The 27,571-nt window shown below is 37.9% G+C and overlaps 1 protein-coding gene across 6 annotated transcripts in view; it reads right to left on the bottom strand.

Annotated features, from left to right (window-relative positions):
* Nucleotides 1–22,109, bottom strand: part of LOC132908730 (uncharacterized) — a 40,707-nt gene extending 18,598 nt beyond the window's left edge. The window contains exons 1-2 of one of the 6 annotated variants that reach the window (XM_060963026.1): nt 21,771–22,109; nt 19,117–20,953 (exon numbers count right to left, since the gene is read on the bottom strand). In XM_060963026.1, coding sequence (XP_060819009.1) covers nt 19,117–20,859 — 1,743 coding nt within the window. In that variant the 5' untranslated portion in view covers nt 20,860–20,953; nt 21,771–22,109. The remainder of the gene's footprint in view (nt 1–19,116; nt 20,954–21,770) is intronic. The other 5 variants (XM_060963030.1, XM_060963009.1, XM_060963039.1 and 2 more) reach the window with 5 other exon arrangements.
* Between the last annotated feature and the right edge of the window lie 5,462 nt (nt 22,110–27,571).

Here is a 27,571-nt window from a genome sequence, read left to right as displayed (position 1 = left end):
TAGTTTGTTTTGTGAAAAACGATGAATTGAAATTCTTCGAGCATCTCAACTACGAGATTGTAATTTTAAAAAACCGAAGTGAAAAAATGCATCAATCTTTTAGGTTTATTTCTTTTACGGAGTTTATTGATCTAGAATTTTAATTTCGATTCTTGTAATACCAGCTACCACAATAAATTAGAAAAGAGATGTTTATTCGAGTATCGCGTTAAACTCACACGCATCAGGTAAATGTTAAATTAATTATCTCACAAAAAGTGTAATTAATTTACATAACACCAAGTACAAAAGACATTCTAGTAAACAGAACAGCTAAAAGTACCGGTTTTCTCTGTTTCCAACTGGCGTTTCTTTTTTCCAGCTGACAGAACCGTGCGACACAGTCCGTTGGACGGAAACGCACATCAGGATCTCATAATTTAATGCGGTGCAGCCAGCGTGCATCGCGCTCGGGGAATACTGTCATTTCTCTAATAACAATTTAACGTTGCACGACTTTCGCCTGGCGCAAAGTGAAAAGTTCTTGTTCGCGAAAGAGCAACACCGTTGTTCCAAAAATGAGCGTGCGCGAGTCGCGGAGGATTCGGGCCAGAAACTCGATCCATTAAATTCATTTGAAAATGTTCCATGGAGCGCTCGTTGACAAACTAACAGCGATCCTGGTATTTGGTGATAGGGATATTCTTTTGCAAAAGAGAAAGCATTACCGTTTCGCCAAATGACTGGTGATAGATAAAACTTCATTCAGATTAGTCAAATTAATTGAGCTTAAATCGTTTGAATTTAAGTAACTTGAAATATTGAATTATATTCTCAAATCGAGAAATAGATCAAAGAATCTGTACTTTATTTAAAATTTGCAACGATATTTTTAAATGAATAACAGTTTCATATTGGAAAAGAAGTTTCGAGTTGCTTAAATTCAAGTCACTTGACTGTAGTAACTTGAACGAGGCTTCCCGAGAGAGGAGGAAAACAGTGTTTCAACTATAAAATGACAAGGGATTTTGTTAGTGCAAAACCATTGGAGGGAGAAATACGAGGAAATAAAGTGCAGAAACGCTGCTAAAAATTGGAAAATCGTGATAGCGACGACAGGGATTTCAGGTAAACCGAGTCCAAAACTTTTATTCTCGTCGTTGAACTAGTAGCGGATGGCTGAGAGCCTTCCCCATATAAGCACGAATGTTTTTATAAAATGAACGCGAATTTTAGTACCTTTCAGATATCTTATCGTTGAGATTGCTAATAAAATTTTGATGACAATAAATAAAAAAATAAGCGTAACTCGATAATTAATATCATATCCGTTTCAGTAGAAAAGGAAAATCAAATTAATTCATATGGTATTCAAGTATCTATTGAAGTAATTTCGAATAAATTTCATATTTCTCTTTGACAAATAATTATTATCGTTAGCTCAATAACGAATTTGAAATTCAAAGGATTGGATTAATACACAACATATTGAAACAGTAAATGCGTAGCTTAAATTTTCTCTTGAATTTTATAAAATCTACCAAACTATAGCATATAAGATATTGCGAATACAGATATCTGTGTAATATATTTCACTCGTTTTAATGCCCAAATTTAATTTATAGAATATTGCTATACATTACAGTAAATTCTACATAAATAAGCGATTTCATTTAGATTAACAATATATGTTTATGTACGTAGATATTTATTAGAGTTGCTACATATTATTTGCGTGATAAACGTTACACCATGTGCGTTTAGCGCAATAGACAGCAATAATTAAAACTGAAACCAACAGGAAATATATTCTCTTATTTTCACCGATAAATTCACATTTCCGTTGCCCTGAATATTCGAAACGCGCGAGCGCTTAATCAATTATATCCCTCGATTCAACATTTCATTTCAATTATCATCCTTTTCATATTGATCGACTACTGTCAATACGTTGTAACGTTCGTATATGCAATATCTACTAAATTTAAAAAATTCGATTAGCGATTATCGATAAATTTTACAATTAACCTAACTATATGTTTCAGTTTTACAGACCTTCTTTGTGAATTCACGAATAGAATACGAGTGCCGACTAATCGTGGGATCATGCTGAGAAAAAAATGGAACAGAATAGTTGAAAAGAAACTCAAATAACATCTCACCATTTGCCGGCTTAATTTCTTAGCTGCGACACACAGGGTTAGGCGTACGCTCAATGAAGATTAGTTTTTTCGCGTCCCCTGAGAAAGGACTTGTTCCCATCTTTACCCAGCGCCGTTAGAAAGTTTCCAGACGTCGCAATAACGTGCATTCCTTTACGATTCATAAAGTGTCGTTATTTTTATTCGCGGACGGGGAATTTTACATTTCGCGTGATCAGCGACATCACTAACTTGACATTTATCTTCGCTTGTTGTCATCGAATGGATTTCAGAATTAAATTGAAATCTGTCAACAATTACGTCATGTAATATGATGGTTTTGGCAGTTTTGAAAAAAGAAAATATGAAGCTGAAAAGCTTAGCAGCTTATTTGTGAAGATACTTCAAATAAATGCTAGTATACGATGTATGATGTGGTTTAACGGTACGTTTGAGTTAGACGTAATATATGAACATGCAGATGTCGTTTTTAATGATCGTTTGCTGATTTAAGAATAAAATGTAATTATAATCGTAATTGTTGTTTATAATTGTTGATTATTGTGGTGTAATTAGTTATTTGATGATATGTACAATTAATGCAAAGAATATATAGAACGCTTACTAGAACGAAACTTATAAAAAAGTGCATTTAAAGGAAATTTGAAAGTGTAAAATTGCATATAAAGCATTCAAAGCATAGTGCATTTTACAATACTTGCAAGGTAAAGTCATTTTCTATCAAATCTCTACGTTTTTAATTATATTCTCAAAAATATGAATTTGCATAAAAATCCGCAGTATCATATCTTACATCTTATGAAATGGTATACTGTCCTCTTAAGTCAAAAGGACGTATCTGTATCTTTCGCTTAAACAAAGTCATTGCTGCCAGGTAGCATAAAAATATTTTATTTATATGTGTATTAAATAAGAAAGTCGAATCTGCATCGAAACTGAAAATATAATGGTTCATATTTCGAATGTATGTGAAATCGATGCCTGGTTCTTTAAATACTTAAAGTCATCTTCCTCGAAACCATGTTTCAACGAGATACGCCTATTAATTTAAATAATTAATACAACACAATCACAATACATATATCGGTTTCAACCAATTTACCAAATTCGTTGATTCAAGAAACTTCCTGACAGGCCCTGTTTATGGAGAAGTTTCGTTCTTATCGAAACAAAATTTTATGTTAAATGATACACACTGCCGGAAGCTCCGGTTGATTTATAGTACCAGTACGTGAACTTTACCAAAGCAAATACAAATCAATGGCCAATGAATAACTGCAAACGATATTTACTATCTTATGAAATTAGCAAACAGAACATTGTAATTGAATTGTACTTTGTCCAGAACAAGCAAATATCAAAATCGATAAATTATTCTAAATACATTGTCATGCGACTTAAAGCACAGTTCCATTGAACTTTACAAGTGTCGCTCGCTTAACGATTCCGTCGCCGCTACGACTCGATACCTATTTCACTTACATCGAATTAATATACATGAAGCCGATCTTTCCGAGGCGTTTCGCTTAACGAAGCCTGCCTTGTTTTGATAAATTTCCAACGACAGGCTTTCACTGCTCATTATTCTCGTCGTAGATGGCCACGCAGTCGCCGTGCTAATTCCCGAATCGGTCAGAAACATCGATTTCTCAGATCGTGCGTCTATTCGATGCTCGACCAGCGTAAAGTTCATTGACGTTGAACCGTGATTCCATACGCGAAAGCTAACGAACCGGTGTAATTAAAAACATTGCGTTTTATGCTTCAAGTAATTGAAGAAAATCAGCCAAATATAACTCTCGTTGCGAATTATGTATTCGCATAATATTCTAGAAAGTGCTTGTACGATGTCCGTAAGCGTATTTATTGGAGATACTACTTCGTCGTACGACTTTATTCTAAAACAGGTGATGCAATCCAGACAGTTGAAGGTAATAGGAGTAAGAATTGCGGCAGATTCTTGGAATTCACAGTCAGAGTTGTTATTTCTCTTTTTATGAAGATATTACTCGAAAGTATTTTTATATCATTGGGAAAATTGATTGGTGGGATCGAAGAATCATAGAAATGTAATAAGAAAGTAAGATGAATCGAAATATTAACATTTAATTTCAATAGGAAAAAATGAGAAATTGAATTAGAGATTTTAGATAGAGGAAGTATCATTGGCTGGTTTGTATGGAAAAAATCTTATATCGATAATGAAAATGGTATTTGATATTTCCAGTTAAACTGTATTGGGAGTTCTAGAATTAGTTTTCATAGAATTCATAAATATATATAAAATAGTAAAATATAGTATAACTAATTGGAAAGTGAATATCAAATGATAATAGTCGCAGAGCCAATAACAATATTTTGTTCATCTACCGTACGAGTAAAAGTAAATTAAAGTACTTTATGTAATTAAATACAGTAATCTGTTAATTGATACTTCAATAAAACCCACATTCATACCGCAATAAGAGAAAGTCAATTATGAGTATAGCAATAAATTGCGAAAATCACGCTACAACGAAGTATATTATAGAATTTCTATTTCTTCTTTGAATTTTTCAAAAAGAAATCCATCAGCGAAAATGAAATTGAGCTTACATATATATCATATACCAGTAAATCACGGCCTCTCGTGATCGGCGTTAATTGGATGCGTTGTCATCGGAATGCCGAATTCCAAGAAGAAAGTGCGCTTTCGTAGATGCGGTTAATTATCTATGCTCGATCGGTGACAACGAATAGCATGCCGCAGAAATGTCAACGACGAATGTCGCGAATGGAAAGTGCCAACATAGTCTATTGTCGACGCACAACGCAGTACGGCGATATATTGTTTCTCACGAACCTCACGAACTACGCCGCTTCTTCCATGCGAGCGTTCGCGAACATTAGGTCGTTGTAGACAAAAGAGGTGAATTTTTAGAGTACTACCAACTTGCCACATTTAAATACACTCTCAATTATTGATAATTATGATTAAAATGGTAGGGCGAAAATAAAAGTACAGGACTTTTGGTTTTTCTAGCGTTAATAAAGGTTTTTTTAAGCAAAGCGTAAAACTAAGACATCAGACCGCGTCGTATTTAGCTCTAAAGTCTTGTAAGGAAAGTGCAAAAATTCTATATCGATCGACGTTCTTGCTTTAATGCATAATATGGAAAAAAATCAGGATATTCGGTTTCCCTCTTTCTATCCTGAATATGGTATCCAGACTTTTTCTTTCTTTCGTGAAATTTCGAGTCGCAATTGACCGAGCAACGACTACAAGTGGCTGCCTACCGCGGGAATTCTAATTAATCGTCGGACGGATTTGCATTCGCACTAAAGTCACGGTCTCGTGGGAAACGGCTGCGGAGCGCACTATAGTTCTTAGAAATGACGTAAGGATAATGATGTAGCGCGTTCGCGTCTGAAGAAGTGCATCGTTAGCCGCGCGTTAAAGGAACCGAGAAGTCACGAGGCCTTTCTCAAAACATCGACCGATCCACTGGAAGGATTCACGACGTGGTTGATCTTGAGTAGGTTTTGTCGACAAACAGAAAGATTCTAGATAAGTTTCATCGAGGAGAGTTTCCTAGGTATCCATGATGATCGACAAAGACCCTTTCTGTGTGTGAAATATCTTGGGAATAAGCGATATTGAGAAATGTGTGACGCCATACGATGAATATGCAGATATTGATGACACAGAAGATACTATTGTTTCGTTTACTGTTTCTGAGAAATTTTAAGCAACTGAGAATGTCTTCGGTAGCAATAACAAATTTTCGACAGATGTATAAAAACACGCCTCTCTATCGCTCAGGAATGATTCATTTATCTCGAATAAGCGGCTTACACGCATTGAATATTACATTTACACCCTTCGACAAAAAGATAGCACATGTGTGCTATCATTAATTTCTCATAGATAGAGTCCGAATTTCCCAAGTTTGACGAATGGCATATAAACAGTACCTTGTAGTAATAAGGTATATGAGCTTGAAACTGTATCTTCGCTATTCCTCTTGTATTTATCAACAATGATTGTGAAATCCGGTCGGCGAAATGATAGCACACCAAGCATTTTGTTTCCATTCCTTAGTATTTCTGTGTATTCTGAGTGGTGTAGACGTAGTGAAAAGTAGAAGAATTTCATTAGAAACCTTACAAATTTCGATTCAAACAATGGGACGTGGAAAACAGCTAAATAGTGAAGAGATTCAAACAGTTTTGAAATTAAAGAAAGAAAACTTTACTATTTCTAAAATTGCAAAAGTTCTCAGTAGAAGTCGGAAAGTCATTTATAATTTACTGAAAGATGTAAATAATTATGGAACAAAAAAAAGCAGTGGGAGACCTTCCGCGATTAGTACTCGTGAAAAACGTGCAATTTTACGTGCCGCGTCAAATTCGCTTCTCACGTCACGTGAAATTGCAGAAAAAGTTGGCGTAAAAACTAATCCTCGGAATGTCAGACGTGTACTACAACAATCCGCGCACATAAAGCGGATGAAATTAAAACGAAGACCAGCTCTAAAGCAGATTCACAAGGAGCATCGATTATATTTTGCAAAAGAACATATACGGTGGAACAAGAAGTGGAGGAAAGTTATATTTACAGATGAAAAAAGATTTAATTTAGATGGCCCAGATGGATTCAATTTTTACTATCATGATGTAAGAAAAAAAAAATTGTCACAAATACGGCGTCAAATGGGTGGAGGTAGCATTATGCTTTGGGCAGGTATTGGGTATAACGGAAAGACTGATTTAATATCAATTCGCAGCAAGATGAATGCTATAACCTATCGTAATTTGATACAAAATCAAATTGCAAAGTACGCAACACATATTGCGAGACAAGATTTTATTTTTCAGCAAGATAATGCTGCAGTTCACACCGCTAAGGTTGTGAAAGAATATTTTTCAACAGAAAATATTGCAGTTTTGGACTGGCCTGCATGCTCCCCCGATTTAAACATAATCGAAAACTGTTGGAGTAAATTAAGCAATGCCGTTTATAGAGAAAATAGGCAATTTGAAAGTATTAATCAGTTAAAAAAGTGCCTTGAAGAGGAATGGAGAAATATATCGCTGGATTATATTAGAAAACTATATCGTTCTTTGCCGAAACGAATGCTGGAGGTGGTGGAGAATAAGGGAGGATCCACACATTATTAAATTTTAAAAGGTTTTTTATTTTTGTACAATTTAGTAGATAATAAACACTACAACTTTTGAAAGTGTGCTATCATTTCGCCGACCGGATTTCACAATCATTGTTGATAAGTACAAGAGGAATAGCGAAGATACAGTTTCAAGCTCATATACCTTATTACTACAAGGTACTGTTTATATGCCATTCGTCAAACTTGGGAAATTCGGACTCTATCTATGAGAAATTAATGATAGCACACATGTGCTATCTTTTTGTCCAAGGGTGTATACTATACACTATCGTGTGTCGTATACATACCGTGCTGTATGTCTAAATTTTACAGAATATTCATGTCTTACAAACTATCTGTCGACACAAACAAGCTATCCATGCAGGTACACGTCTCTAGACAATTTCTCTAAGTAGGTCTTATACGCCTTAAGGGCAGATTGTAGATGAAACGACTCTTGAACATATATATACTGTACATACTATGTATACATAGTTTCTGCATAATTGCGGTCTTTCAACGATATTATAGTTAATTTTGTCATAGGTTAAATATATGACTGAATTCGATTTATTAAGTGCCCTCACGTTTCTAGATTTTACGGTTTCCACATAACTGCTGCTATATACGATCTTTTGTAATTAATAAAAAACATATAAGTAACCCGAGTCAAATACAATAACAATTAAGAAAGAAACAATTCTTAAACATTTACAATGTAAAGATGATTTAATATAAACGCTGCTCACTTCGATAATACTCAATTCACGGTTTCATCGTAACTGTAACGTCATAAATATTATTAATAGCTAACCTAGACTACAGGGCCATGAAAGGCTCGTTCGTAACGCAGCATCCAAGGAAGATATTATATTTAGAATTTCTTCTGTCTTAAACGTACAGTCAGATTTATAGCCGTTTACTTTTAAAAGCGAATACAGGCACGTGTGCGTATGCAACGGAGTGCCCCAAGGAAAAGCGTGCGCCTTGAAGACGGAATCTCGCGAGCCGCGAGTTGCGAGAGAGTGAAAAACGAGCGTCGACCATCTAGTTACGGTCTAGAAATTTACTACTTTTTTTTCTCTTATTTCCTACTTCTCCATTACAGCGTTTGAATATTATATATACACCATTTAACCTTCCATTATTTCACCATTCTTTCATGTATCCTTTATCACACGCAACATGCACCATTCGCATCTGCTACTTTATTTCCTCGGTATGCAAACAGCTATAAACAGCTATAAAATCTGCTTTATCTTTCCTTCTGCTTTCGAACGATCGTTGTTCGAACGCTTCTATAACTCGCGTAAAACGAGCGCGACCCATATACCTCTGCTCGACACGAGATTTATACGAACGTTCGCGGGAAGATTTCGCGAGACCTGAGCTCGTAGCCGTGGATAACTTACGAATTACAGGTTTACGAGCTCGGTACTCTTGTATTTCCTCGAGCAAGTCACTCAGTCGAGTTTACTCGCCTCTCGGATGATCGTCTCGGTGTTCCCGTTACGACTTTTCGAATCTCCGACGTTTCCGTTATAGATTTGATAAACCGGTTCCTCATGACTCCAGCCAAATTCCCGAAATTTTGGGTTACCAGTGCGACGCACACACACGTTATGTAAAGTTCGACATTGGTTAACGGTATATGCGAACGAATCGCGGCTTACTTTCACGTGGACACCGGCTCTTATCGAAGATAAACGCTATCGAAGTTGATTTTATGTACGCTACATCATGTGGTATTCGCTAAAGAATCATGTACCAAATCAGTGAGATCAATATCGGATCAACAACGTTAAAATTAGACATAGATGAGCGATATGATATTGTTGCAATTTTGTAACTGATATGATATTTTCCAATAGCAAGGTATACGCTATTGTGCACAGGAATGCGTTACGTCGTTAGAAATATGAAGAAATTGAAGAATCGTATGACGATTGTGAGATTTCAGCAACGTCACATGACACAGTTTTAGTCAACTTGGATTATCCGAAAATTGTTAATATGGTATTGCCATAATATATATATAATATACTTATGTTATAGACGAAAAGTACTATAAGTCGATCTTTGGAGAACATTTCTCTATGCTAAGTCATAACATTATAAATACATCTTACAACATATACTCTCTAGTAATAAATAACGTTTAGAGATTTCTCTAACAGAATTTAACCTTATCCGCTCGTACTATACCTCTCCTGAATTCACCATTAAAAATCCACAAATAATACGTTGACGTTGGTCCTTGGTATGAGCGAAGACCTTAACGCGACAGGTGATAATCGAAATCGCGATTACGCCTCCATCGCGCGTTCTTCCGCCTCTCTACATGGATCCCTGGGTTACCGTTACGCTCAGAGACTTCGAAACGAAGCGCTTTTTGCTTGGCGCGGTTATGGCGCTTGATGCACTGCTGGGTACTTTTACGCCAGCTGTTCTGCGAACGGTTCTGCGGCACCATCGCGAAGACAGCGAACGAAGTTTTTGAAGCGCACAGTTTGGATTTTGCAAACAAATGGATGGACGTTGGCGTACGTGATAGGTAAGAACGTGATCGATATCGATCGGTTCGAGGTGTGGTATCGATGAATGGTTTTGTTTTCGATCGAGAATGTGGACATGTGGTTTAAAACAGTTATTGTACTATTAAAAATGTCTAACTTATTATTTTTCATAATTTTCTGCTTATATTATATATTACCTTTCTACTTTAGTTTAGTTATATATAGTATCAAATGTATAAAATGTACGTTTCTAATGTGTATAATAAATGCATCAGTGTGCAAGCTCGTTAGTACATGACCCGAGTGGAAAGTTAGGCGAAAACGGCACGGAACGTGTTAAACTGATATTATTCTGACAGCTCGTTATATGATTTATTAGAACATGCGTAATGTATAATGTACTACATTTTGATGTGAATGTATGAGAGAAATTTCGAGAAGTCTATGTATCGAAATTTTTTAATAGCGATATCTGACTATACTGTGGATAGATAGTAACTCTAGCGCGAAAGAAACTATGGTCGTGGATTTTCTATCGGACATTTAAGGTTTGTAAACCTACCCATTTTCACTTATACAATTTCTAATCTAGTTTCTCAAATTTATCACGGTATATAATGTGTTTTAAAGTGACAAACACGTAGTGAATTAGTCCGTGGAGTTTACAATGGAACAAAGGCATCTTAATGAACCCACATTCGTTCCGGAGATATAAAGATTTCTTTTGTACGAAAAGATGTTTTTAACTATGCACGTGTTATTCTAATGCGCTTCTACGTTCAAAGATCTCTGGAATTTTTCATCTTACTGGGTATTCATCAGCTCATTTAAGTTCTTCCATATCCACAGAGAGATGTCTGAATAGGAATTCACGCCTCGTTCTACAAGAATACTCATTTTCAAATAATACTATTGCTAGCAAGAACACGTTTAAAACGGCTTGATGCAAATGACTTTGCGACACGAATCGTTATAAGTTCTTCAAGTTCGATATTTCTACAATCGCTACAAAAAGCATTAGAGTTTTAATATTATACACAAATTTCATTTTTGTAATATCAAATTTTCATATTCGTACGAAAGTACTACTAAAAATTAATTCGTATGTAAATGCCATAATAAATGCCACGGTGTGCAAATATTCCTTATAATCATAGTACTTCCAACTCTCACAAACTCTCCTATACTTTTCACATTTTTATCCTTTCTTTTATCAACTATCTAAATTCATACTCACAATTCTAAAATATCTTTCGCGTTCAGAACTTGCATTCGAATTTTCCAAGAAACTCTTCTATAAGTTCAACATAGCGCGACGATGTTCAACGATGGCAAACTCACGGAGGACTTCGATGGCCCTCGATGCACTAGGAAGGACACCGAGACTCGGCGAACGAAATAAGAGGAAATAAGGAGACCGGAGAGAAGGTTAAAGAGAGGAGAACGGATCGAAGAGGAGGTTAAACCTGGTGGTCGCCGTTGCTGTCGCCATGGTGGCCTCTTTGACCCGCTTTCTCTTTTCCCACCCGATTTGTCTCGTGGACATGCCTGCCGCGTTTTCTTTAACCGGGAAATTCACGATGCTGGCCTCGCCACCTGCCGTGCCATGCTCGACCGTGCTAACGTCCTCCACCGGAGAAGCCGCGCAAGAACGAAAAACCGGAAGTCGAGAACCGGCCAGTCCAAGTGGGTCGAACAAGTGGGCACACGCTCGCGCGAATTCCGATTATCAGCTAGGCTTGCGCGAGCGGTTCGTTCAACCTTTACGCATTACATCGCGCTGAGTACTTTCGAAAATTGCTCGACAAGTGGACGCGATCGATTCTGCAATATTGTGGCGTGATGGGTAAAGAGAAGGGGACATTCCGCGCACAAGAGTTCGATTCGAATTTAAGAATCGGATAAATGTGTCGGATAAGAGTAAGCTATGTGATTCCTCTTGTGATCTAACGATCGATTGTTTCGGCAGGAATGTAGATATTCGAGAACTTGGAGACAGGAATTATAGTGTCTATGTTTCGAAAGTTGGAGAACTGAAATTGTTGGAATGTATTTCTCTGTTGTGACTATATGTATAATCATTAATTTTTAGTAGAAATCTGGGTTCTGAAAAATGTAGAGGTTCGATAAAGATCACTGTATTTAATTGAAGTTTTCGAATCTTAAAATTAATGTGTGAACGATAAAAGACAATTTTTTATTTTCAGAACATGAATTACCTTGACAATTTTTTTTAAAAAGGAATAATTAGAAATCGTCTAACTATCGTCAGAAAACACGGCGTTTTGTAAGAATCGTTATCTTGAGAAATCTACCTTGGGTAAACTGTTTTGACCGTGACTTATTTGGAGAATATATTTCTACTTGTGATTTCTTCTTCTTAAAAATATGTTTTGCTGTAATTTACTTTAAATGTAAAGAATTAAAAATTTTACATTTTCAAATAAATTTTACGATAAGAAATTTACGTACTACATATATGTGTAAAGGAAAACACGATATTTTTTACTTCAATAAATTTTATCGTAATAGTATGAATCATGATGTCTCGCAATTTATGTAATTCGTTATATATGGACGTTCTTACAAATGGCACTAATTTTTGTTGGAAATATTTCCTGATTTTGATTTATTTTCCCATTACGCGTATAAACTACTTCAACGATTAATACATATTTAAAAACAACATTAAAAATGTAGCTGTCGAGAAGATTAATAATATTGTATGGAATATTTTCTAGTTCTGACCTACTTTTAACCTGCAATCAACATAAAGAACTATCTATTCTATCTATATTCCAGGATAGACGTCATTTACATGTTATATCATCCACTTAAAACGCTAATAAGATAGATCGCTTAAAATAGAACTTAATTACACATTACTCTTTAAAATAAAGATTCGTTTCTTTCTCTCCAAAACAAAATGAGATTTATTATCATATAGTATGGGTAAAAGTAATCATCAATCAATAATTCATGTATCATTTAAATGAAATCATAAGTTCCAAGACAGCCGAGATTAAATCGCATGTGGAATCCTCTCATCGTCAATTTGATATCTCGTGATATCTATTTATGTAAAACAGCTGATATTGCTCAAGAATAATTCGAAAACAACCTAAAGGAATTGAAATTACGCCGGCTGTAGTTCAATTACGATTTTCATCGACCTGATTTCTTGAATTTCCAATGGAGTCAATGCTGGCCGTCGAGATCATTTGAATGTTTATTTGCGTGCAGGCCAAATAAGCATCGCGAATAAATAGAACATGAAGCGTGACATGCCGCCTGACCATAAGTGTCGATTTCGAGTAGCACGAAGCCGGCGAACAGATCGGAAAGAAAGTCGGCGACGCTGAACGATGAAGTGGGTCGTACTTCTGCCGCGTTTATCATCGATCATTTCACCTTCTTCGTCAGGAGGTCTTCAGGATCGGCGAAGTGGGTTGCCCGGCTCTTCTCATACCCGTGCGAATTAGTTTCACGAAAATTTATGTCGCGTGCATGAAACATGTTGTCGATTAAAATCGACGCTTGACGTGCGATGTTCAACGTGCATCTTTTGTACTCAATAACTTTCATCGTGGATGAAACGTACATTGAAGAGAAAATCTCTTTATTTCTATGAAATCGTGATATTAAGAGAATTAAAAAAAAAAAAATTTGCTATGGCGTGCACCCACATATAGTGTTCTATCCTATTTACTTCTCATAATTATGATTCTGTACTTTCCAATATCAGTCTATGAATTCATATAAATTTTAATATTTACTATTTGCCAGCAAGTACACTTAATGATCTTATACTTCCTCAGTTATCATGGATGAATTCAGTATTAATATTCCTTAAACGCTTGCTTGGCTTCTTTATCGAATTAGCTTCCTATCGGATTATATCATTCTACTTATGGATTTTTCAATTGTCTGACATATTTATTATAATAGATAAGTAAATAAATGAAATGTAGGCTCGATATACCGTTTTTACTGATTCAGCTCAACTACGTAAATCACTTGATCTGCTTTTTACAGGTTTTCTACAGATCGCGAAAATGATATCGCGTGGCTCGGCGGTCTGTACACCAATCGAAACGCAAGATTTAATCGATAATTAATCGCGAAATGCGCACGCCGATTCAGGGGTCTGTTGCAGCTTCTACTGTCAATTACGTTGCGTTACAAATTACGTTTAATTGGCGTGCGTTCACGATACAGCTCGATACGATCGAATAGGACATTTTTTCTTCCATCGACAGCAGCATTTCTGTCGTTAAAACGAGCTGACTCGTGTTCGCGTTTCGTGTACCACAAATTGGAATTAATCTAATTAATTTAGTGGACGCATTCCGAAACTGAATTATTTGTTGGACAAAATTCTGAAGTTTTAATTGCACGTCTAGTGCTGCTTGTCCGGTTGAAAAATACGATACAGCCACGTGAGTGTTTCGAGATATTAGATTGCGTTTACGTTTCATCGTGTCCACCTGCTGCTACATATTTCTTGTTGAACCTTCGACGTGGAACGTGAACCATGTCGGGTTACATAACTAAGCCAGAGAAAGGTTAACTTGGATTAAAAAAACAGTGCAATTTATATTTTTGTGTAGAGTGCCGGTTGAAAAGCTGCTTAAATGGTATTGGCACATATATTTGGATTACACAGGATGTTAAAAGGAGAGAAACATAGGGATTAGGTGATACGTTTGCGCTTGGTAAATAAAATATGGTATGTAAATTCCAGATATTTACTTTCGACTTGATTCGATGAGAAAACAAGGAAATCCGTAAGTTCATAAGTTTCTGCCACTTCTCTGTAGTTTATCCATGTTTTAGACCAATTACTTGTGTAATATTACCATCAATTAAAATCCACGAACCGTATAAAGATATTTATTGCCTTAAATGCAACAGCAGCTTTTTATCTTTACGCAATAACCATGAAACCAATTATTCAATTATCAACCGTCTAACAACTGTAACTAAATTAACTGTAATTAAATAAATCATGAAAATAAGATGTTAGTATAAATGATAAGCACGATTAGTAAATCGTTTTGAAAGAGCGCAAACGACCTGAAAAAAGCAATTTCGCTGCAGCCTACTGGTCTTGAATAACCTCGACGACTTTCTAGACTCAATAAGATCGCGTGAAGCTCGCCATAAAGGCGAGGATTACGCGAGAATCATAATGAATGCAGCATCGACATTACGTGAACGATAATACACCGATAACGTTTGATACGAGGCAGCGAGGAATTGAAAAGAATCCCTTTTCATCAATGCATCTTGATGCACAACACCGCTTCGTATATACCAGGAAATTACAACAGCGCTTTCCGTTCGTTTGTGTTCTGTTATGTCAGCAGTGCTGTGCGATATCTAACGTTAGTTTCATATTGTTAACTATGCGGAAGTAGCCACGTGACTTCCTATTCTGCGTTTTCTCATCGCGCGTCGCGGCACTCCGAGCAACAAGCGGAATCTCCGTGTTCTTGAAATTCATTAAGATCGAGAATTATATGAAGAAATCAACAAGTGTATAAGAATTGCATAGACAAGTCATCGAAGTTTGGGATTTCTTAGTAGTAATTTCTTACATTTGTGTAATATATAAATTTGCATAAAAATTCAACCAATGTGTACACACTCTTTGGTTAGGCACAGTATTCATAGATACAGATTTCCTATTAGTATGAGGTGCATATATTACAATAGATTTAAGAAGCGTAATTGGAACTGGTGTATTCGAGTTAGCTGAACGCGTCTAACGTAAAGCAAATAAACCCTCCGTTATAAAAGTAGGAGACAATATATACGGTACGTATACAGCGAGATAAAATTGGTATTTTCTTGTATATTTTTTTCATTAAAAAAGGTAATAAATGATTAGACATATTCTTCAAGATTTCAATAAGGACATTACAATTTAAAAAATTTTAGATCTATTATTTTGTTCGCGAGGTATACGCTTTGTTTTTGTAAAGCAATCTTTGTCTCACTGTACATCACGTCTCACTGTGATCTACTCTCTCTTACTCGTACCACTTCACTTATAAAAACTAGAGAAACAAGAAACAGACTAATGAAATCCCTGCTTCAACTTATATCTAAACGTCGCAATCAAAGAAGACCAGACACACCAGGCACATAAATCAAAGTGGAACATTCGATAATAGAGACATTTAACACCAAGACTTTAGTATTGTTAGGATCGCCAATTACTCACATAATTAATATACCATCTACACATGATTCATTCTTAATAGGACCATAACAAAACAAATCAAGCTGTATGGTTGGTTTTCAAGCTAACCGTGACATGTTTTCGTGTGCCAACTGATGAAATGAGTTGCATACCCGCCGATCTTATTTCTCTGCAGCGAGAAAAACAGTACACAGTTACGACAGAGCCAGCCGCAGATTACCTCCCAACGAATGTTCTCTCTAATCTTTGCTTCACGAGAGATTCAGTCTCCGGGCGGTCGTTATGTCAGAACATTGACCGTAACGCGGTGTTCCCTTTTTTTTTTCTCCTTTGCTTCTAATGAAACGCGTTAAGAAACCAAAGAAAATTGTCACTAAGTAAATGACTCCCGTAAATGTACCTGTTGCAAAGAGGCTTTAAGAAACGCGTTGCGAAACGCGGCCATTACGTTGCTTTACTGGCAAATATTGTACGAGGCGTTCTCTCTTGCATCAAAGGTTCAACCATTTCCACAATACGTGCCATGGTATATGTAAACTTCGGTGAATAATCAAATTAATTAAAGTTACGACGGTGGAATCAGTAATGTTGAATTTTAAACTTCTCCTTTATGGCTGTACATATATGAGCATCTCGTTAAATCAAACGATTATTTTAAGGTTCCTAGATGTTTCTTTTTAGTTTAGAGCTGAACAGAAGTATCCATAACCTTGGATTATTACCATTATTATTGTTTTCTTGCGTAAGATAGTGGTATAGTACGAAACTATTAAGAACAAAGCAAAAGTAGCACGCAAAAAGAAGGTTCCTATGATTTCTAATGTTTCCCGTAGAAGGACGATGAATGAACTAGGGAAAGTAGCACGGTAGAGTATATACTGACGTTGATAAAAATAATTAATAACGGAACGAAATGAAAAAATTAATTCAATTCATTTTGCCAATTAAATCGCCACTGTTGTATATTTTACGTTTATTCAAAATAGGATAAAATTAAAAATTGGTTCATCTGATGCTGTAAATAAATTCTCACCGCGGAAAGAAAGTAGAACATCGAGTCTTGCATTGAATATTCCCAACCGACTTTATGTTCGATTGTTTCCATCCCGGTGGTATCGAACGATGTAGAATCGATTCAATAAATATCATACTTGTGCGTAATCCTTGTACGATCAGCAAGATCCGTGTATAATTTCCATGAAAGCTGCATAGCATAGAAAAATCGTAAAGCAGAGACATCGATTTCGAACAAACCATTTGAAGCAAATTCAACGTGAAAATCAAGTCCCACGTCGAAATCTGTCTGCAAATATGTATTATTTGCAAAGGATATACAATACCGAATTTTTATAAAACGAAATCCCGTGCTCGTTATTCGGAGCATGAAACTCACTATTGCGTTTTACATTCTATAAACAAAGTAACGTGTGTGGCGTTTTCATGATTTACTAACGTATAAATTAAAATAAAAATTTCTGATTATATTACACAGAATTGTCAAAATCCGACACCAAATAAACCCCTTCACGAGTGACCATACATAATACACTTATTTTTATCGGATCAATACAAAGAATCCTCGATAACAGCTTTTTGACTCGCCTTGCGATCGAGCTACAAGCCACGAACGATCCAGGCACGTTCACGTGAAACGCGTTGATGGAAGCAATATGCGAAATCCCTAGGGACAGCGAGCTGTAGTGAATGCGTGATTACTCGGCAGCCTGTTGCAAGAAGAGGCGCGTGCAATTCGGTCTCTTCTCTGTAATTTCGCGAAATAGACCGCGCGACCACACGCGCATCGATAAGGGCGCGCAGCACGCGGGCACACGTATCGACGTAGGCGCACGTGTACGATAAAGCAGAAAACTCGATGCAAACGTAGAACACGTAACGAGGACACTGTCTAGGGTGGTTGTCGAAGAGGAAGAAAAAGATAGTTGCAAACAGTGGAGGAAGACCGGTTTTCAAATAGGGACAACTAGGGAGCGTGATCCCCTACGCGTTGTCGTAAGATCGTTTTATCCGATCTACCGTTATGTCGATTCGTTCTGCATCGACGCCGTGAACGATTCTCTTCTCTGTTCGACGCCGACGTCTTATGCACGATACTTGCATGGCAACACCGGAAACCTTGCAGTAGGACCACATGGGACGCCGTCTACGTCATCGATCGATGCCAGTCAACTGGTCGATCCAAACTGGTCAGCCAGAGAGAGGTGATCTAACTGTAAATCTAACGCTTTTCGCTCGGCAACCCGTCGCTGGCCGGTAGCCGTCGTCGTCGTCGACGCGAATCAAGTGTATCACGCGAGTGGCGTAAATAGATAGCTACCGTGGCCGACAACAGTTCGAACTTGCCATTCGATACCGTTCGATTGGACCGTGTCGAAACGTTCGTGTCGAGCGATCGCGGTGTCAGCGACTGATTTGCATAACAAATCGACGCGACGTTTACGAGGACTGCTAGGCAATACAGGCTATAGGGAGTCGATATTTAAAGCACGTCAACGGAATACATACGGGACAATAAATGACATCGTTTCGCGTTTCATTTTGATACCTTTGATGAGATTTTTACTCACGAACGTATCGATGACAGCGAAAGCCAGCTAATCGCGCGCGAATGCGGTCACAGAAGTCATCGTTCCCTGTGCCGTGGTATTTGGTGAAATCAAGACCAACAATTCGTAAATTTTTCCGGCATCCTTTCCTTCTGACCTTTGAACACTCCTTTCACCTTTTACGGTCGAGAAGTCTATCGAGTGATTCCACGAAGTCAAAAAATAAAGATCATTTCCTATCGGGTCCTTTGAACTTTACCGGAAGCTATATACTTTTATTTTTTGTACTTTGTGGAGAAACACGTTTTCTTTTTCGCGCTTGCTACGTGGATAACGTTCCGCAAACATCGCCGCCTCTGGCGCCGATAAACATCGCTTAATTTAAACTTTTCATTCGTTTCCCTGGGTATCTATTTAACATTCCTTTTGCTAACTAGGATCGGCCGTTAATTGGCACGCAACAGAAATTCCTTCGAGCTCTGAGGAACATACTGTATGTAATATATACTTAGATAGAATGGGAAATTTAATGATACGAACCTGAGAGGATGGTTTTTGAAGGAATGTCGCGATTCCTGCGCGCACCCTGTTTTTGACACCGCGGACAGTTCCCTTGGCACTGCGTATGGCTTCCTTCTCGAGGATCTTATAACCAGCGAAACATTCGTCGGTGTCCTTATCGCCTAACACCACTCCCCTGCTAGTGTCTTTATTGTTGCCCTTCAATTCGTTCACGTGAAACTTGTAGAACCTGTCGTACTCGTACACGTACTTCTTCCCAGTCAGAGGATTTATGCTGGTGTCGATGTCGCCGGCAACCGACTCCTGCTCTAACCTCTCCTGTTCCTGCTTCCTCTCCTCGTAAGTGCATTCTTTCACCACTGGCGACGATAACCTGCCATTTTGTTCTATGTTCGGATCAGGGCTCCTGATCCTTGGAGTGGAAGAGGCTTTTGATAAAGAGGAAGTACCAGAAGGTGAGGGAGAAACGCTAGGAGAAGCTCTGGACGAGCAAGAATTTGAGTGGACTTCCGGAGTCGATGCAGTTGGCGTGGATTCTTCGTTCGTTCGTTCTTCCTGGCCGTTCGACAGGTCTAGTCTGTTTAGACTCACGATAGTATCGTTCATGTCTCTATATTTTTGACGATCCACTCCGTTCTTCAAACGATCGTTCTCCGAGTGTTCTTGGAATTCTAGGGATGCTCGATCAGCCTCGACACCATTTCCATTGATACCACCATCGATTATTCTGTCGCTCAACTCGCCACCGTTTAAAGAATCGCAGCTGATACTGCTCTCGTTGTCGTCACTGTCAACTTCTGCTCCACTGCTGGTCAGACTACCCGTACGATTGTGTTGATCACTCGCCAGGATAACCGTACTGGCGTTCTTTTTCTTAGGAAGAGGCGGAGGTGTGCCATCCAGGTCGCTACAGGTCCCGCTGTCCAAGGTGTCACTCGGTGAACACTGTCCACTGGACATCACCATCCCGTTCAACTGACTGGGATACGAATTATAGTAAAAGCAAGAGCCCGAACGATTGTTCGGAGAGGACGTATTCAAAGGCTCCGATGTTTCACGATGAACCATCTCTTTCTCCGAGCTGTCGTCGTTCCGATGACGCTTATCCTTGATGTTATTGTTGCGTTCGAAGGCGTTCGAGCCAACACTGATCCTCACACAGCCGTCACCGGCACCGACACTTCCACAACGCTGCTCGTTCACCAGATTCGTCGCACTCACGACCACACCACCGTCACGCTTGCTCGAACGTTCGCACGCGATCCCGTTCTCCTGCTCGGCTTCGTGGGTGATATTCTCGTCCAGTGTCAATCGTACTGTCGATATCACCCTTCCGTTCTTATCACCATCCGGGTTGATCTTGATCTTCACCACATGAGCCGCCTGCTGCTGTTGATGGTATTGCTGTTGCCCGTGGTGCAGTTGTTGCTGGTTCTGCGTGTTCTGAACGGACTTCACGCTGCTCTGCTTACCGTAGCCGTTCGCGGCTTGTACTTCCGGGATTCTTCTCCTACAGGCTGCCGCGGAATCGACGTCAGGAGCGGCCAGTCCGACAAATACCGTTGCTCCGGCCCCTGTGCTCAAAGGAGCTGTGGGGGGACTGGAAACAGTTCGGATTGACACAGTCTGTCGGGCAACTTGACTCGCGTCCCGGGGCTGAGTCTTCGCCGGCAGTGTCGGTGGAACGGTCATCGTGACGATCTCGTCCATATACACATTCGAAGGCACTGTCACTTCGTCGACGAGACGACACCTGGTCATCAACCGAACGATCCTTTGCTTTCTCTTCTCTCTGTTTTCGCTTGTTCCTCTCTTTCGCTCCCTTTCTTCGCGGAAAATTACTATTTTCTAATTTCTTTACAGAAATAGGAGTTTGTGTTAGGGTTCTTTTGTGATTAGGTTTCTTTAAGGATGAGTGCAGTTAGGTTTCTTTCGTTTTTGATTGTGTGTAAGGGAGTGTCTGGAACGTGCAATAATTTGGTTCCAATTTTCAGTCGGTATTTCATGTACACGCGCAACAAGTTGTTGTCACGAATAGTTAATTGGAATTAGCAAAATGAAATAACTTTCATTGGACTTAATAGACGATGAACCTGTTTTATGAATGACGTTACGTTCAGTATCACTGATCGGAATTTCACATCGAGCAACTCAACATATGGCGCGACATATTGCAAGCTCCAGTACTACTGTAAACGAAATCTTTGAAAAGTGTCAATTTGTCTATTCTAAACTCTATAGTAAAATCTTACTTTAACCCGAGTAGAATTTAATTCACCACGTTGTTCCACCAAATTGTTGCACAAAATGAGTCAGACATAACTCTCAACCAATACTCCTAGTCGTTAGTTGATCGAAAGTCGTGACAATCGATGACACTGCATTTCGTCCGAGATGGTTATCACGTCGTTGTATGATCGATTGACCGCGACTACGACACTCGAGGGACTTTTTTAAATATAACTCTTTGCGCGAAATACAAAACAGCCGCGAACATTCGGCGCCGCGGTGACGTCGCAGAAAATCTGTCTGCCTGGGAAGCAGTTTGAACAACAAAGACAGAGGAGAACAAGTCTAGTGGAACGAAAGCATGGATCGTGAGGAGGCAAAGAAACAGAAAAAGAAAGAGAGAGAGAGAGAGAGAGAGAGTGTAGTAGCCGCCACTTACAAACCGCATACGTTTATCAAGAGCAGCGCATGGTAGAATCCGATTCTGTTCGACGACGACACAACGACACGGTGACAACGGTCGACGACGGCGATCGTTCACGGTACGGGCCGTCAGTAACTGTACTGAGTGCCTCTGACACTTACTCATGCAGTTTCGTTCGCTAGGTGGGGACCAAGTTGGGCCTCGCGACGGGGCACGGCGAGACACCCGGAGTGGGAACATCGACTGGTTCTTCAGGGAGTGGGGAGAGGGCTTGGGCCAGACTTGAGCTTGTGCACGCATACACAAACCTACATACTAGCGCGCATACATAAAGTAACGTAAAGAGGAGGCGAGAAAGAAGGATCGAGAACGAGTAAAGCGTAAAGACCGAGGGAGAGGACGAACGCGTCACATGAAGGCACAAGTGAATGAGCGAGCGAGTGAAAGACGAATATTCGAGTGTGTGGATAGATAAATAAGCAGCCAGGTGGGACGCGCGAGTGAACAAGCGAACGATCGAGCGAGCGAAAGGACGAGCGTATGTGTGGATGAATAAGCGAGAAAGAGAGTTGTTCTGGTTAGGAGGGAGGAGAAGGGTCATGGAAGTTGTCTGGCACGTAAGCACTTGCTCGAGAAGGACGTGGCGTCCTCTACCGAGCCAGGTAGAATCGACTATCCGGTTTTTCATTTAAATACCTGTTCTTTACCGTTCACCGGCTTTCTCGTGTATGTATGCTTGTGTTTATACGAGCTTCGTGTAAGAATGTGCGTGAATGTACCTGATCGAATGAATACACCTGCCAAAATTTTGTCGATACCGTAGAATGTTCTCTAGAATGTAATGGTAAATCATTCAGTGAATCTATTTCGCGAAGGTTACGTCACGTAAGGATTGTATGAATGGAAAGTGACAATAAAAACGATGAGGATGGCAATCGGTAATTCTCTCGGTGCATGGAAATCTCGCAATGATATAATGTATCGAACATACTGGTTAATTATTCGCTTCTTTTATTTGAGCTTCTGTTTCGTCATATTGACCGTAAGCAAGCGACCATGTAATTACCCTTGCACGAAAGCAGAACGATTGTAATTTTTTAATAACTCGCGTTTCGTTGAGAGCAATGAATGGATCTGTCAGGATGGGAGGTGGCGGCGTTTTATCAACCAAATGGCCAGACTATGGGGACGATCGATTTTTTTTATCTGCGCAGTAACACGAAATCGATCTCTTATCGTGCCTGGGTTATTTATCTGTGTAGCCACGATAACGCCGTGGCATTAATAAGGATAATTACATTCATCCGATTATCGATGTTCACTCGTTAGTTTACGATATGAGTGATATCGTTGGCATGGATTCTGATTCAGACATAATACAATTATGCAACACGATATCGTGGGAGCACGTTTTCTAAAAAAGAGTGTTGTATTAAATAATGATATCTTGTATGTATTCTAATATGTATTTATAGCTCGTAACAGCTAAATATTACAAGTCTTTATAACACTTACTGAATAACATAGAATCAAAAGTCAATTCCTTTCCTCCGTTCGCAAGAACTATTTGTCGTGTCATCCTTCCATTGGAATACAGCAATTCATGTGCGAATGGCAAATTATGAAACACTGTATGTAATATATTCAAATATTCTTGCCCTGTTTTCCATTGCCTGATATGTATGCGCTTTCCACTTACACTTTAATTCAAGATAAATTAAGCTCGTTAATCGCTCTCAGAAGATACGAAAATACATTTCACACTGAGAACTCTGAAATTACTAATCAAATTCTGGTGAATACTATATGCTCTTAAAATCTCGAATATCGTATTCTCAACATACTGTAACACTTTTCTTCTTAATTAAATCCATGTCCTATAAAAATCAGAATAAATTTCAAGGAAAATATGTTGAATTTTAACAGATAGAAATAATATCGTGGATAGATTCACGATACATTTCAGAAATATTTGCTTCGTCTGAAGCTTTGTTTTACTTTGTTCTCTTTTAGCACTTGAACAGGTGGCTGCTTGAGAGCTCTAAACTGCTGGCAACCACGTCGACAGTGTTCTCGAGTCGGGATGAAAAAGGAGCAGGTTAATAAGGAGTTCGGTCTGCTACGGCGAAACAACCTGCTCGCGGAGCCAGAAGGCTCGATTTAAAGTACAAACAGGAGGGAAAAAATTTAAATAAGAAAGATGGCGTGTACGTCTACGGATATAATTAATGCATAATCAGAAGATGCTATTTAACAAGATTCTCTTATTAGCTTCGTTAAATAACTAGCTACACATTAACGTATTTCAGGTTGCTCATCTTATTTCAGATTTCTTGCAAATCGTTCTTCCGTTACACACGCATTTGCGTCCGATTTTTCATATTTGGATCTTTTTGTAGAAAACTTGTTTTACAAATACATATGTCTCTATTATTTTTAATTTACGTACTACAGAAATTTATTACGAAGAAGCATACCTATACATGTTGTTGGATGTTTATACATAGTATTGGATAATCATTTATCGAAGTGGTTGCAAATTATTAATATTACTTTATTGCGTTTAAGTGTATTTCTATTATTTTAAGTTTATCACAAAACTTTCCCACAAACAGGAACACTTATCTATATCGTTAAATGATTAGCCAACCGAAATGTTTGGCAATTGGTACTGTTGTTTTATTACGGTTAAGCTAATTTATTAGAACTTTTGAGCGCTTGGTACACGCGACATGATTACCCATCATTTTCAACTTTATTGCAGTGCCATTTAGCGAGACCCACGAGTACCTTGTGGGAAGAGATTGTTAGGAGGTTCAACACATTTAATCTCATTTACGGAGACCTGCCTAGCATAATGAATGAGGATATTGGTTATTAACATTTAATCTCATTTATTACGAACTTTGTTAGACTAAAGTATCGGTATGTTTCCACGAAAGTTCGTTTACCCGAGTAAATTGATCGATATTTTCTACTCATCGAACAAACTGTCAACTTACGTGTTACATAACTGATATTTCGTATGTTTATCTTTTAATTATAAAATTTTCATCTGGCCGACTTTATGTGCATTATATATTAAAATCTAGTACAACTTGCTATACACGTTCTGAATGTGTTCCTGTTATAAAAATGGTGAAATGTCGAAATGGTACACCTTTCACTACCCACTGAAGAAAATAACATTTTACAGTCAGTAATTTATTGCAATAAAATATTTTATCGTAATCGAAAGGAAGCTAAATCAGGATTTAGCTTCACGATTGTGCATTTCATTGATCTCCATTTAATACACATATTCTCCGACTTTCACAAACTAAATTTTATATTAATAAAATTACGAAGCCGAAATTCTACATATTTATCTTTTTAGAAAGTGTTAAAACTTTCGCATGTAAGATCATTGATAAATGAATACGTGAATAGTTAGAGTATGGTAATTTTTCACCAGAAAAATCAATCGAAGACTATTCATTAAAATAGCGATTGCTGTAAAGAAGGAAGCAAAGATGTCATCATTTGTTGATAACAAATTTAATATCGCAACCCACACTTACCCCGATACCGTTATTATTATCCAGGTTAATTTCATACGTTATTATATTCTCTCTCTCTCTCTCTCTCTTATTTCACTCTAACTCGTTCTCTCGTATCCTTAGAGGGTATAATTCCACATTTATCTGTCTCTCCACCCGTTTCACCCGATAAGTAACAGTTACTTGAAAGCAAAGTAATGTCACGCTAATTCACTTCGCGTGCCTATAAGCGAACACGGATATCTTTATTCAAATAAGTAGAAATCGATCGGGGAACTGTCGCTTTTCGAGAAAAGAAGAGTATCTTCATCGGATAGACACGGAATTCGAATATCATCGCAACTCTAAAAGGATACACACGTATATTCGAAATCATAGGTGATAGTAGAAGAGTACCGTGCTCCAAATATCCATATCACGGTTACATATCGACTGTCGATATTCAACCCTTAAAAGTTATCATGGGTGAAAGTTCACTGGAACATAGTTAATTTCAATTAATGAGTTGATAAAGTTAATCAAGCGGAATCAAATGTTTATCCAATGCTAGATGAAGCGCAGGACAATTATCGTTTGTAATATTTCGGTAAATGTACCAAATAATTATGGTCGCACAACAAAATTCACACGGAATGTAATTTCATTCGTGATAGATTTTAAGAGTTCAAATCTCTGCTACATGAAAATTCAGCCGAATTTACTATTAACGCGTACAATTTAACGTTTTTACAATGGCGTGAAAAATTTATGATGGCTGTACGTTCACCAGAATGACAGAAGAAAAAGGGAACGGCTGATTTGTGGTTTAGAAAATTCCCAGTACCGTAAATTTCAATGTCCTTTTTTCACTTAAATCACGATTTCGTGCGAATGCCGACTATTGGTATCGATCGGTTAGTCCCATAGCGTCAGATGTTTCTTTTATTCTTTATTATTTGGCCTTATTTTCCACATACCTCACCCGGTAAACCAGTTGAGTCGCGTTCGCCTTTCTTTCCGCGCTATGAAACCTGTATTCTGCATACCACTCACCGCGGTATGCGATTGACTAAGCAACTTTATAAACAGTTAAAACAACATGCAACCAGCGTGTCTAGGAAAGCATAATACGCTCTAGAATTCTTCATTTTACTCTTTAATCTTATTTCATCTTACTCTTTGATCCCTGTCTGATTGTGAGTTTGCACGAAGGTCCGCAACGTGTGACATCTTACGAACGTGGTTTGGTACGAAACGAGTTTTATATGTGAACTTTGACATGCATTTGTAAATTTAAGTTGGTTTCTGGGATAGAAATTAGAAATTTTCAAAATTGAGACAAACTACTTTCTGTCGTGTTTAGTAGATATCCTATATCCTTGGATTAATGTTATTGGTACCATTTTTGAAATTATTAAACAAAATTTCTTTACAAATAGTTTGCTTAACACAAGAAAGAAAGATTATCGTATTTAATAATTTAATTTTCTTTCTGGTTCGTATAATAGATAATGCTCGTTACTTACTTACCCTACCTTTTGTACGGAGCAACATTAATCAAGTTGAGTAAAACATATTGCCCAATAAATATCAAGTTTAGTTGTAGTTACGCGTTTACAAGTTATTATTAGAACGTAATAATCATAATGTAACCAGTTATTTTACAGAAATATCTTTATGATAATAAGTACGTACAGGCATTCTTAACTTCACAGAGTCGTACCATAATTATTATCACTTATCACATAAATAATGTAACGCAATTTACAAGCCTTATTAAATGGACGTTGAAACATAAAGATCGAGTTTAAACCGACTAAATTCCGTGTACATACAGAACCGACTCAAATTTTCAATAACACGATAAATATAATAATTACGCACGTAATTTCGAACCGGGTTTACACACGCCTAACTAATAAACAACAAATCACAGAATTAATGAAATATATTGCGATCCATTGGTTTCATTGCAATTTATTTGAAAGTTGTAGAAAATCACGTTCTCCAGGGAACGATATGTAGCGAAACCACCAACTTGAGAAATGTCAGTCGTCGAAAAGTATGAAATAGAATAAAATACCTGGTATAAGCGTGCACATGATGTAAAAGATACAAAAGAACCAGGACAGTCGGTTAATTCTTAACAAGCGTGGCATATTACTTTCGCAAGATGAAGCGTTTTATTGAGATATTCTTTGCAGGAAAGAGGGAAAAATGATCGTTGGAATCTGTGCCGCATCGGCGACGATCGTGTTGTGCACGAGGTTTCGATGTATTGACCTTGCGACGTGCGTGGGAC

The sequence above is a fragment of the Bombus pascuorum genome, chromosome 1, assembly GCF_905332965.1.
Source record: "Bombus pascuorum chromosome 1, iyBomPasc1.1, whole genome shotgun sequence".
Lineage (NCBI taxonomy): Eukaryota > Metazoa > Arthropoda > Insecta > Hymenoptera > Apidae > Bombus > Bombus pascuorum.
This window is presented reverse-complemented; position numbering and strand designations above follow the sequence as displayed.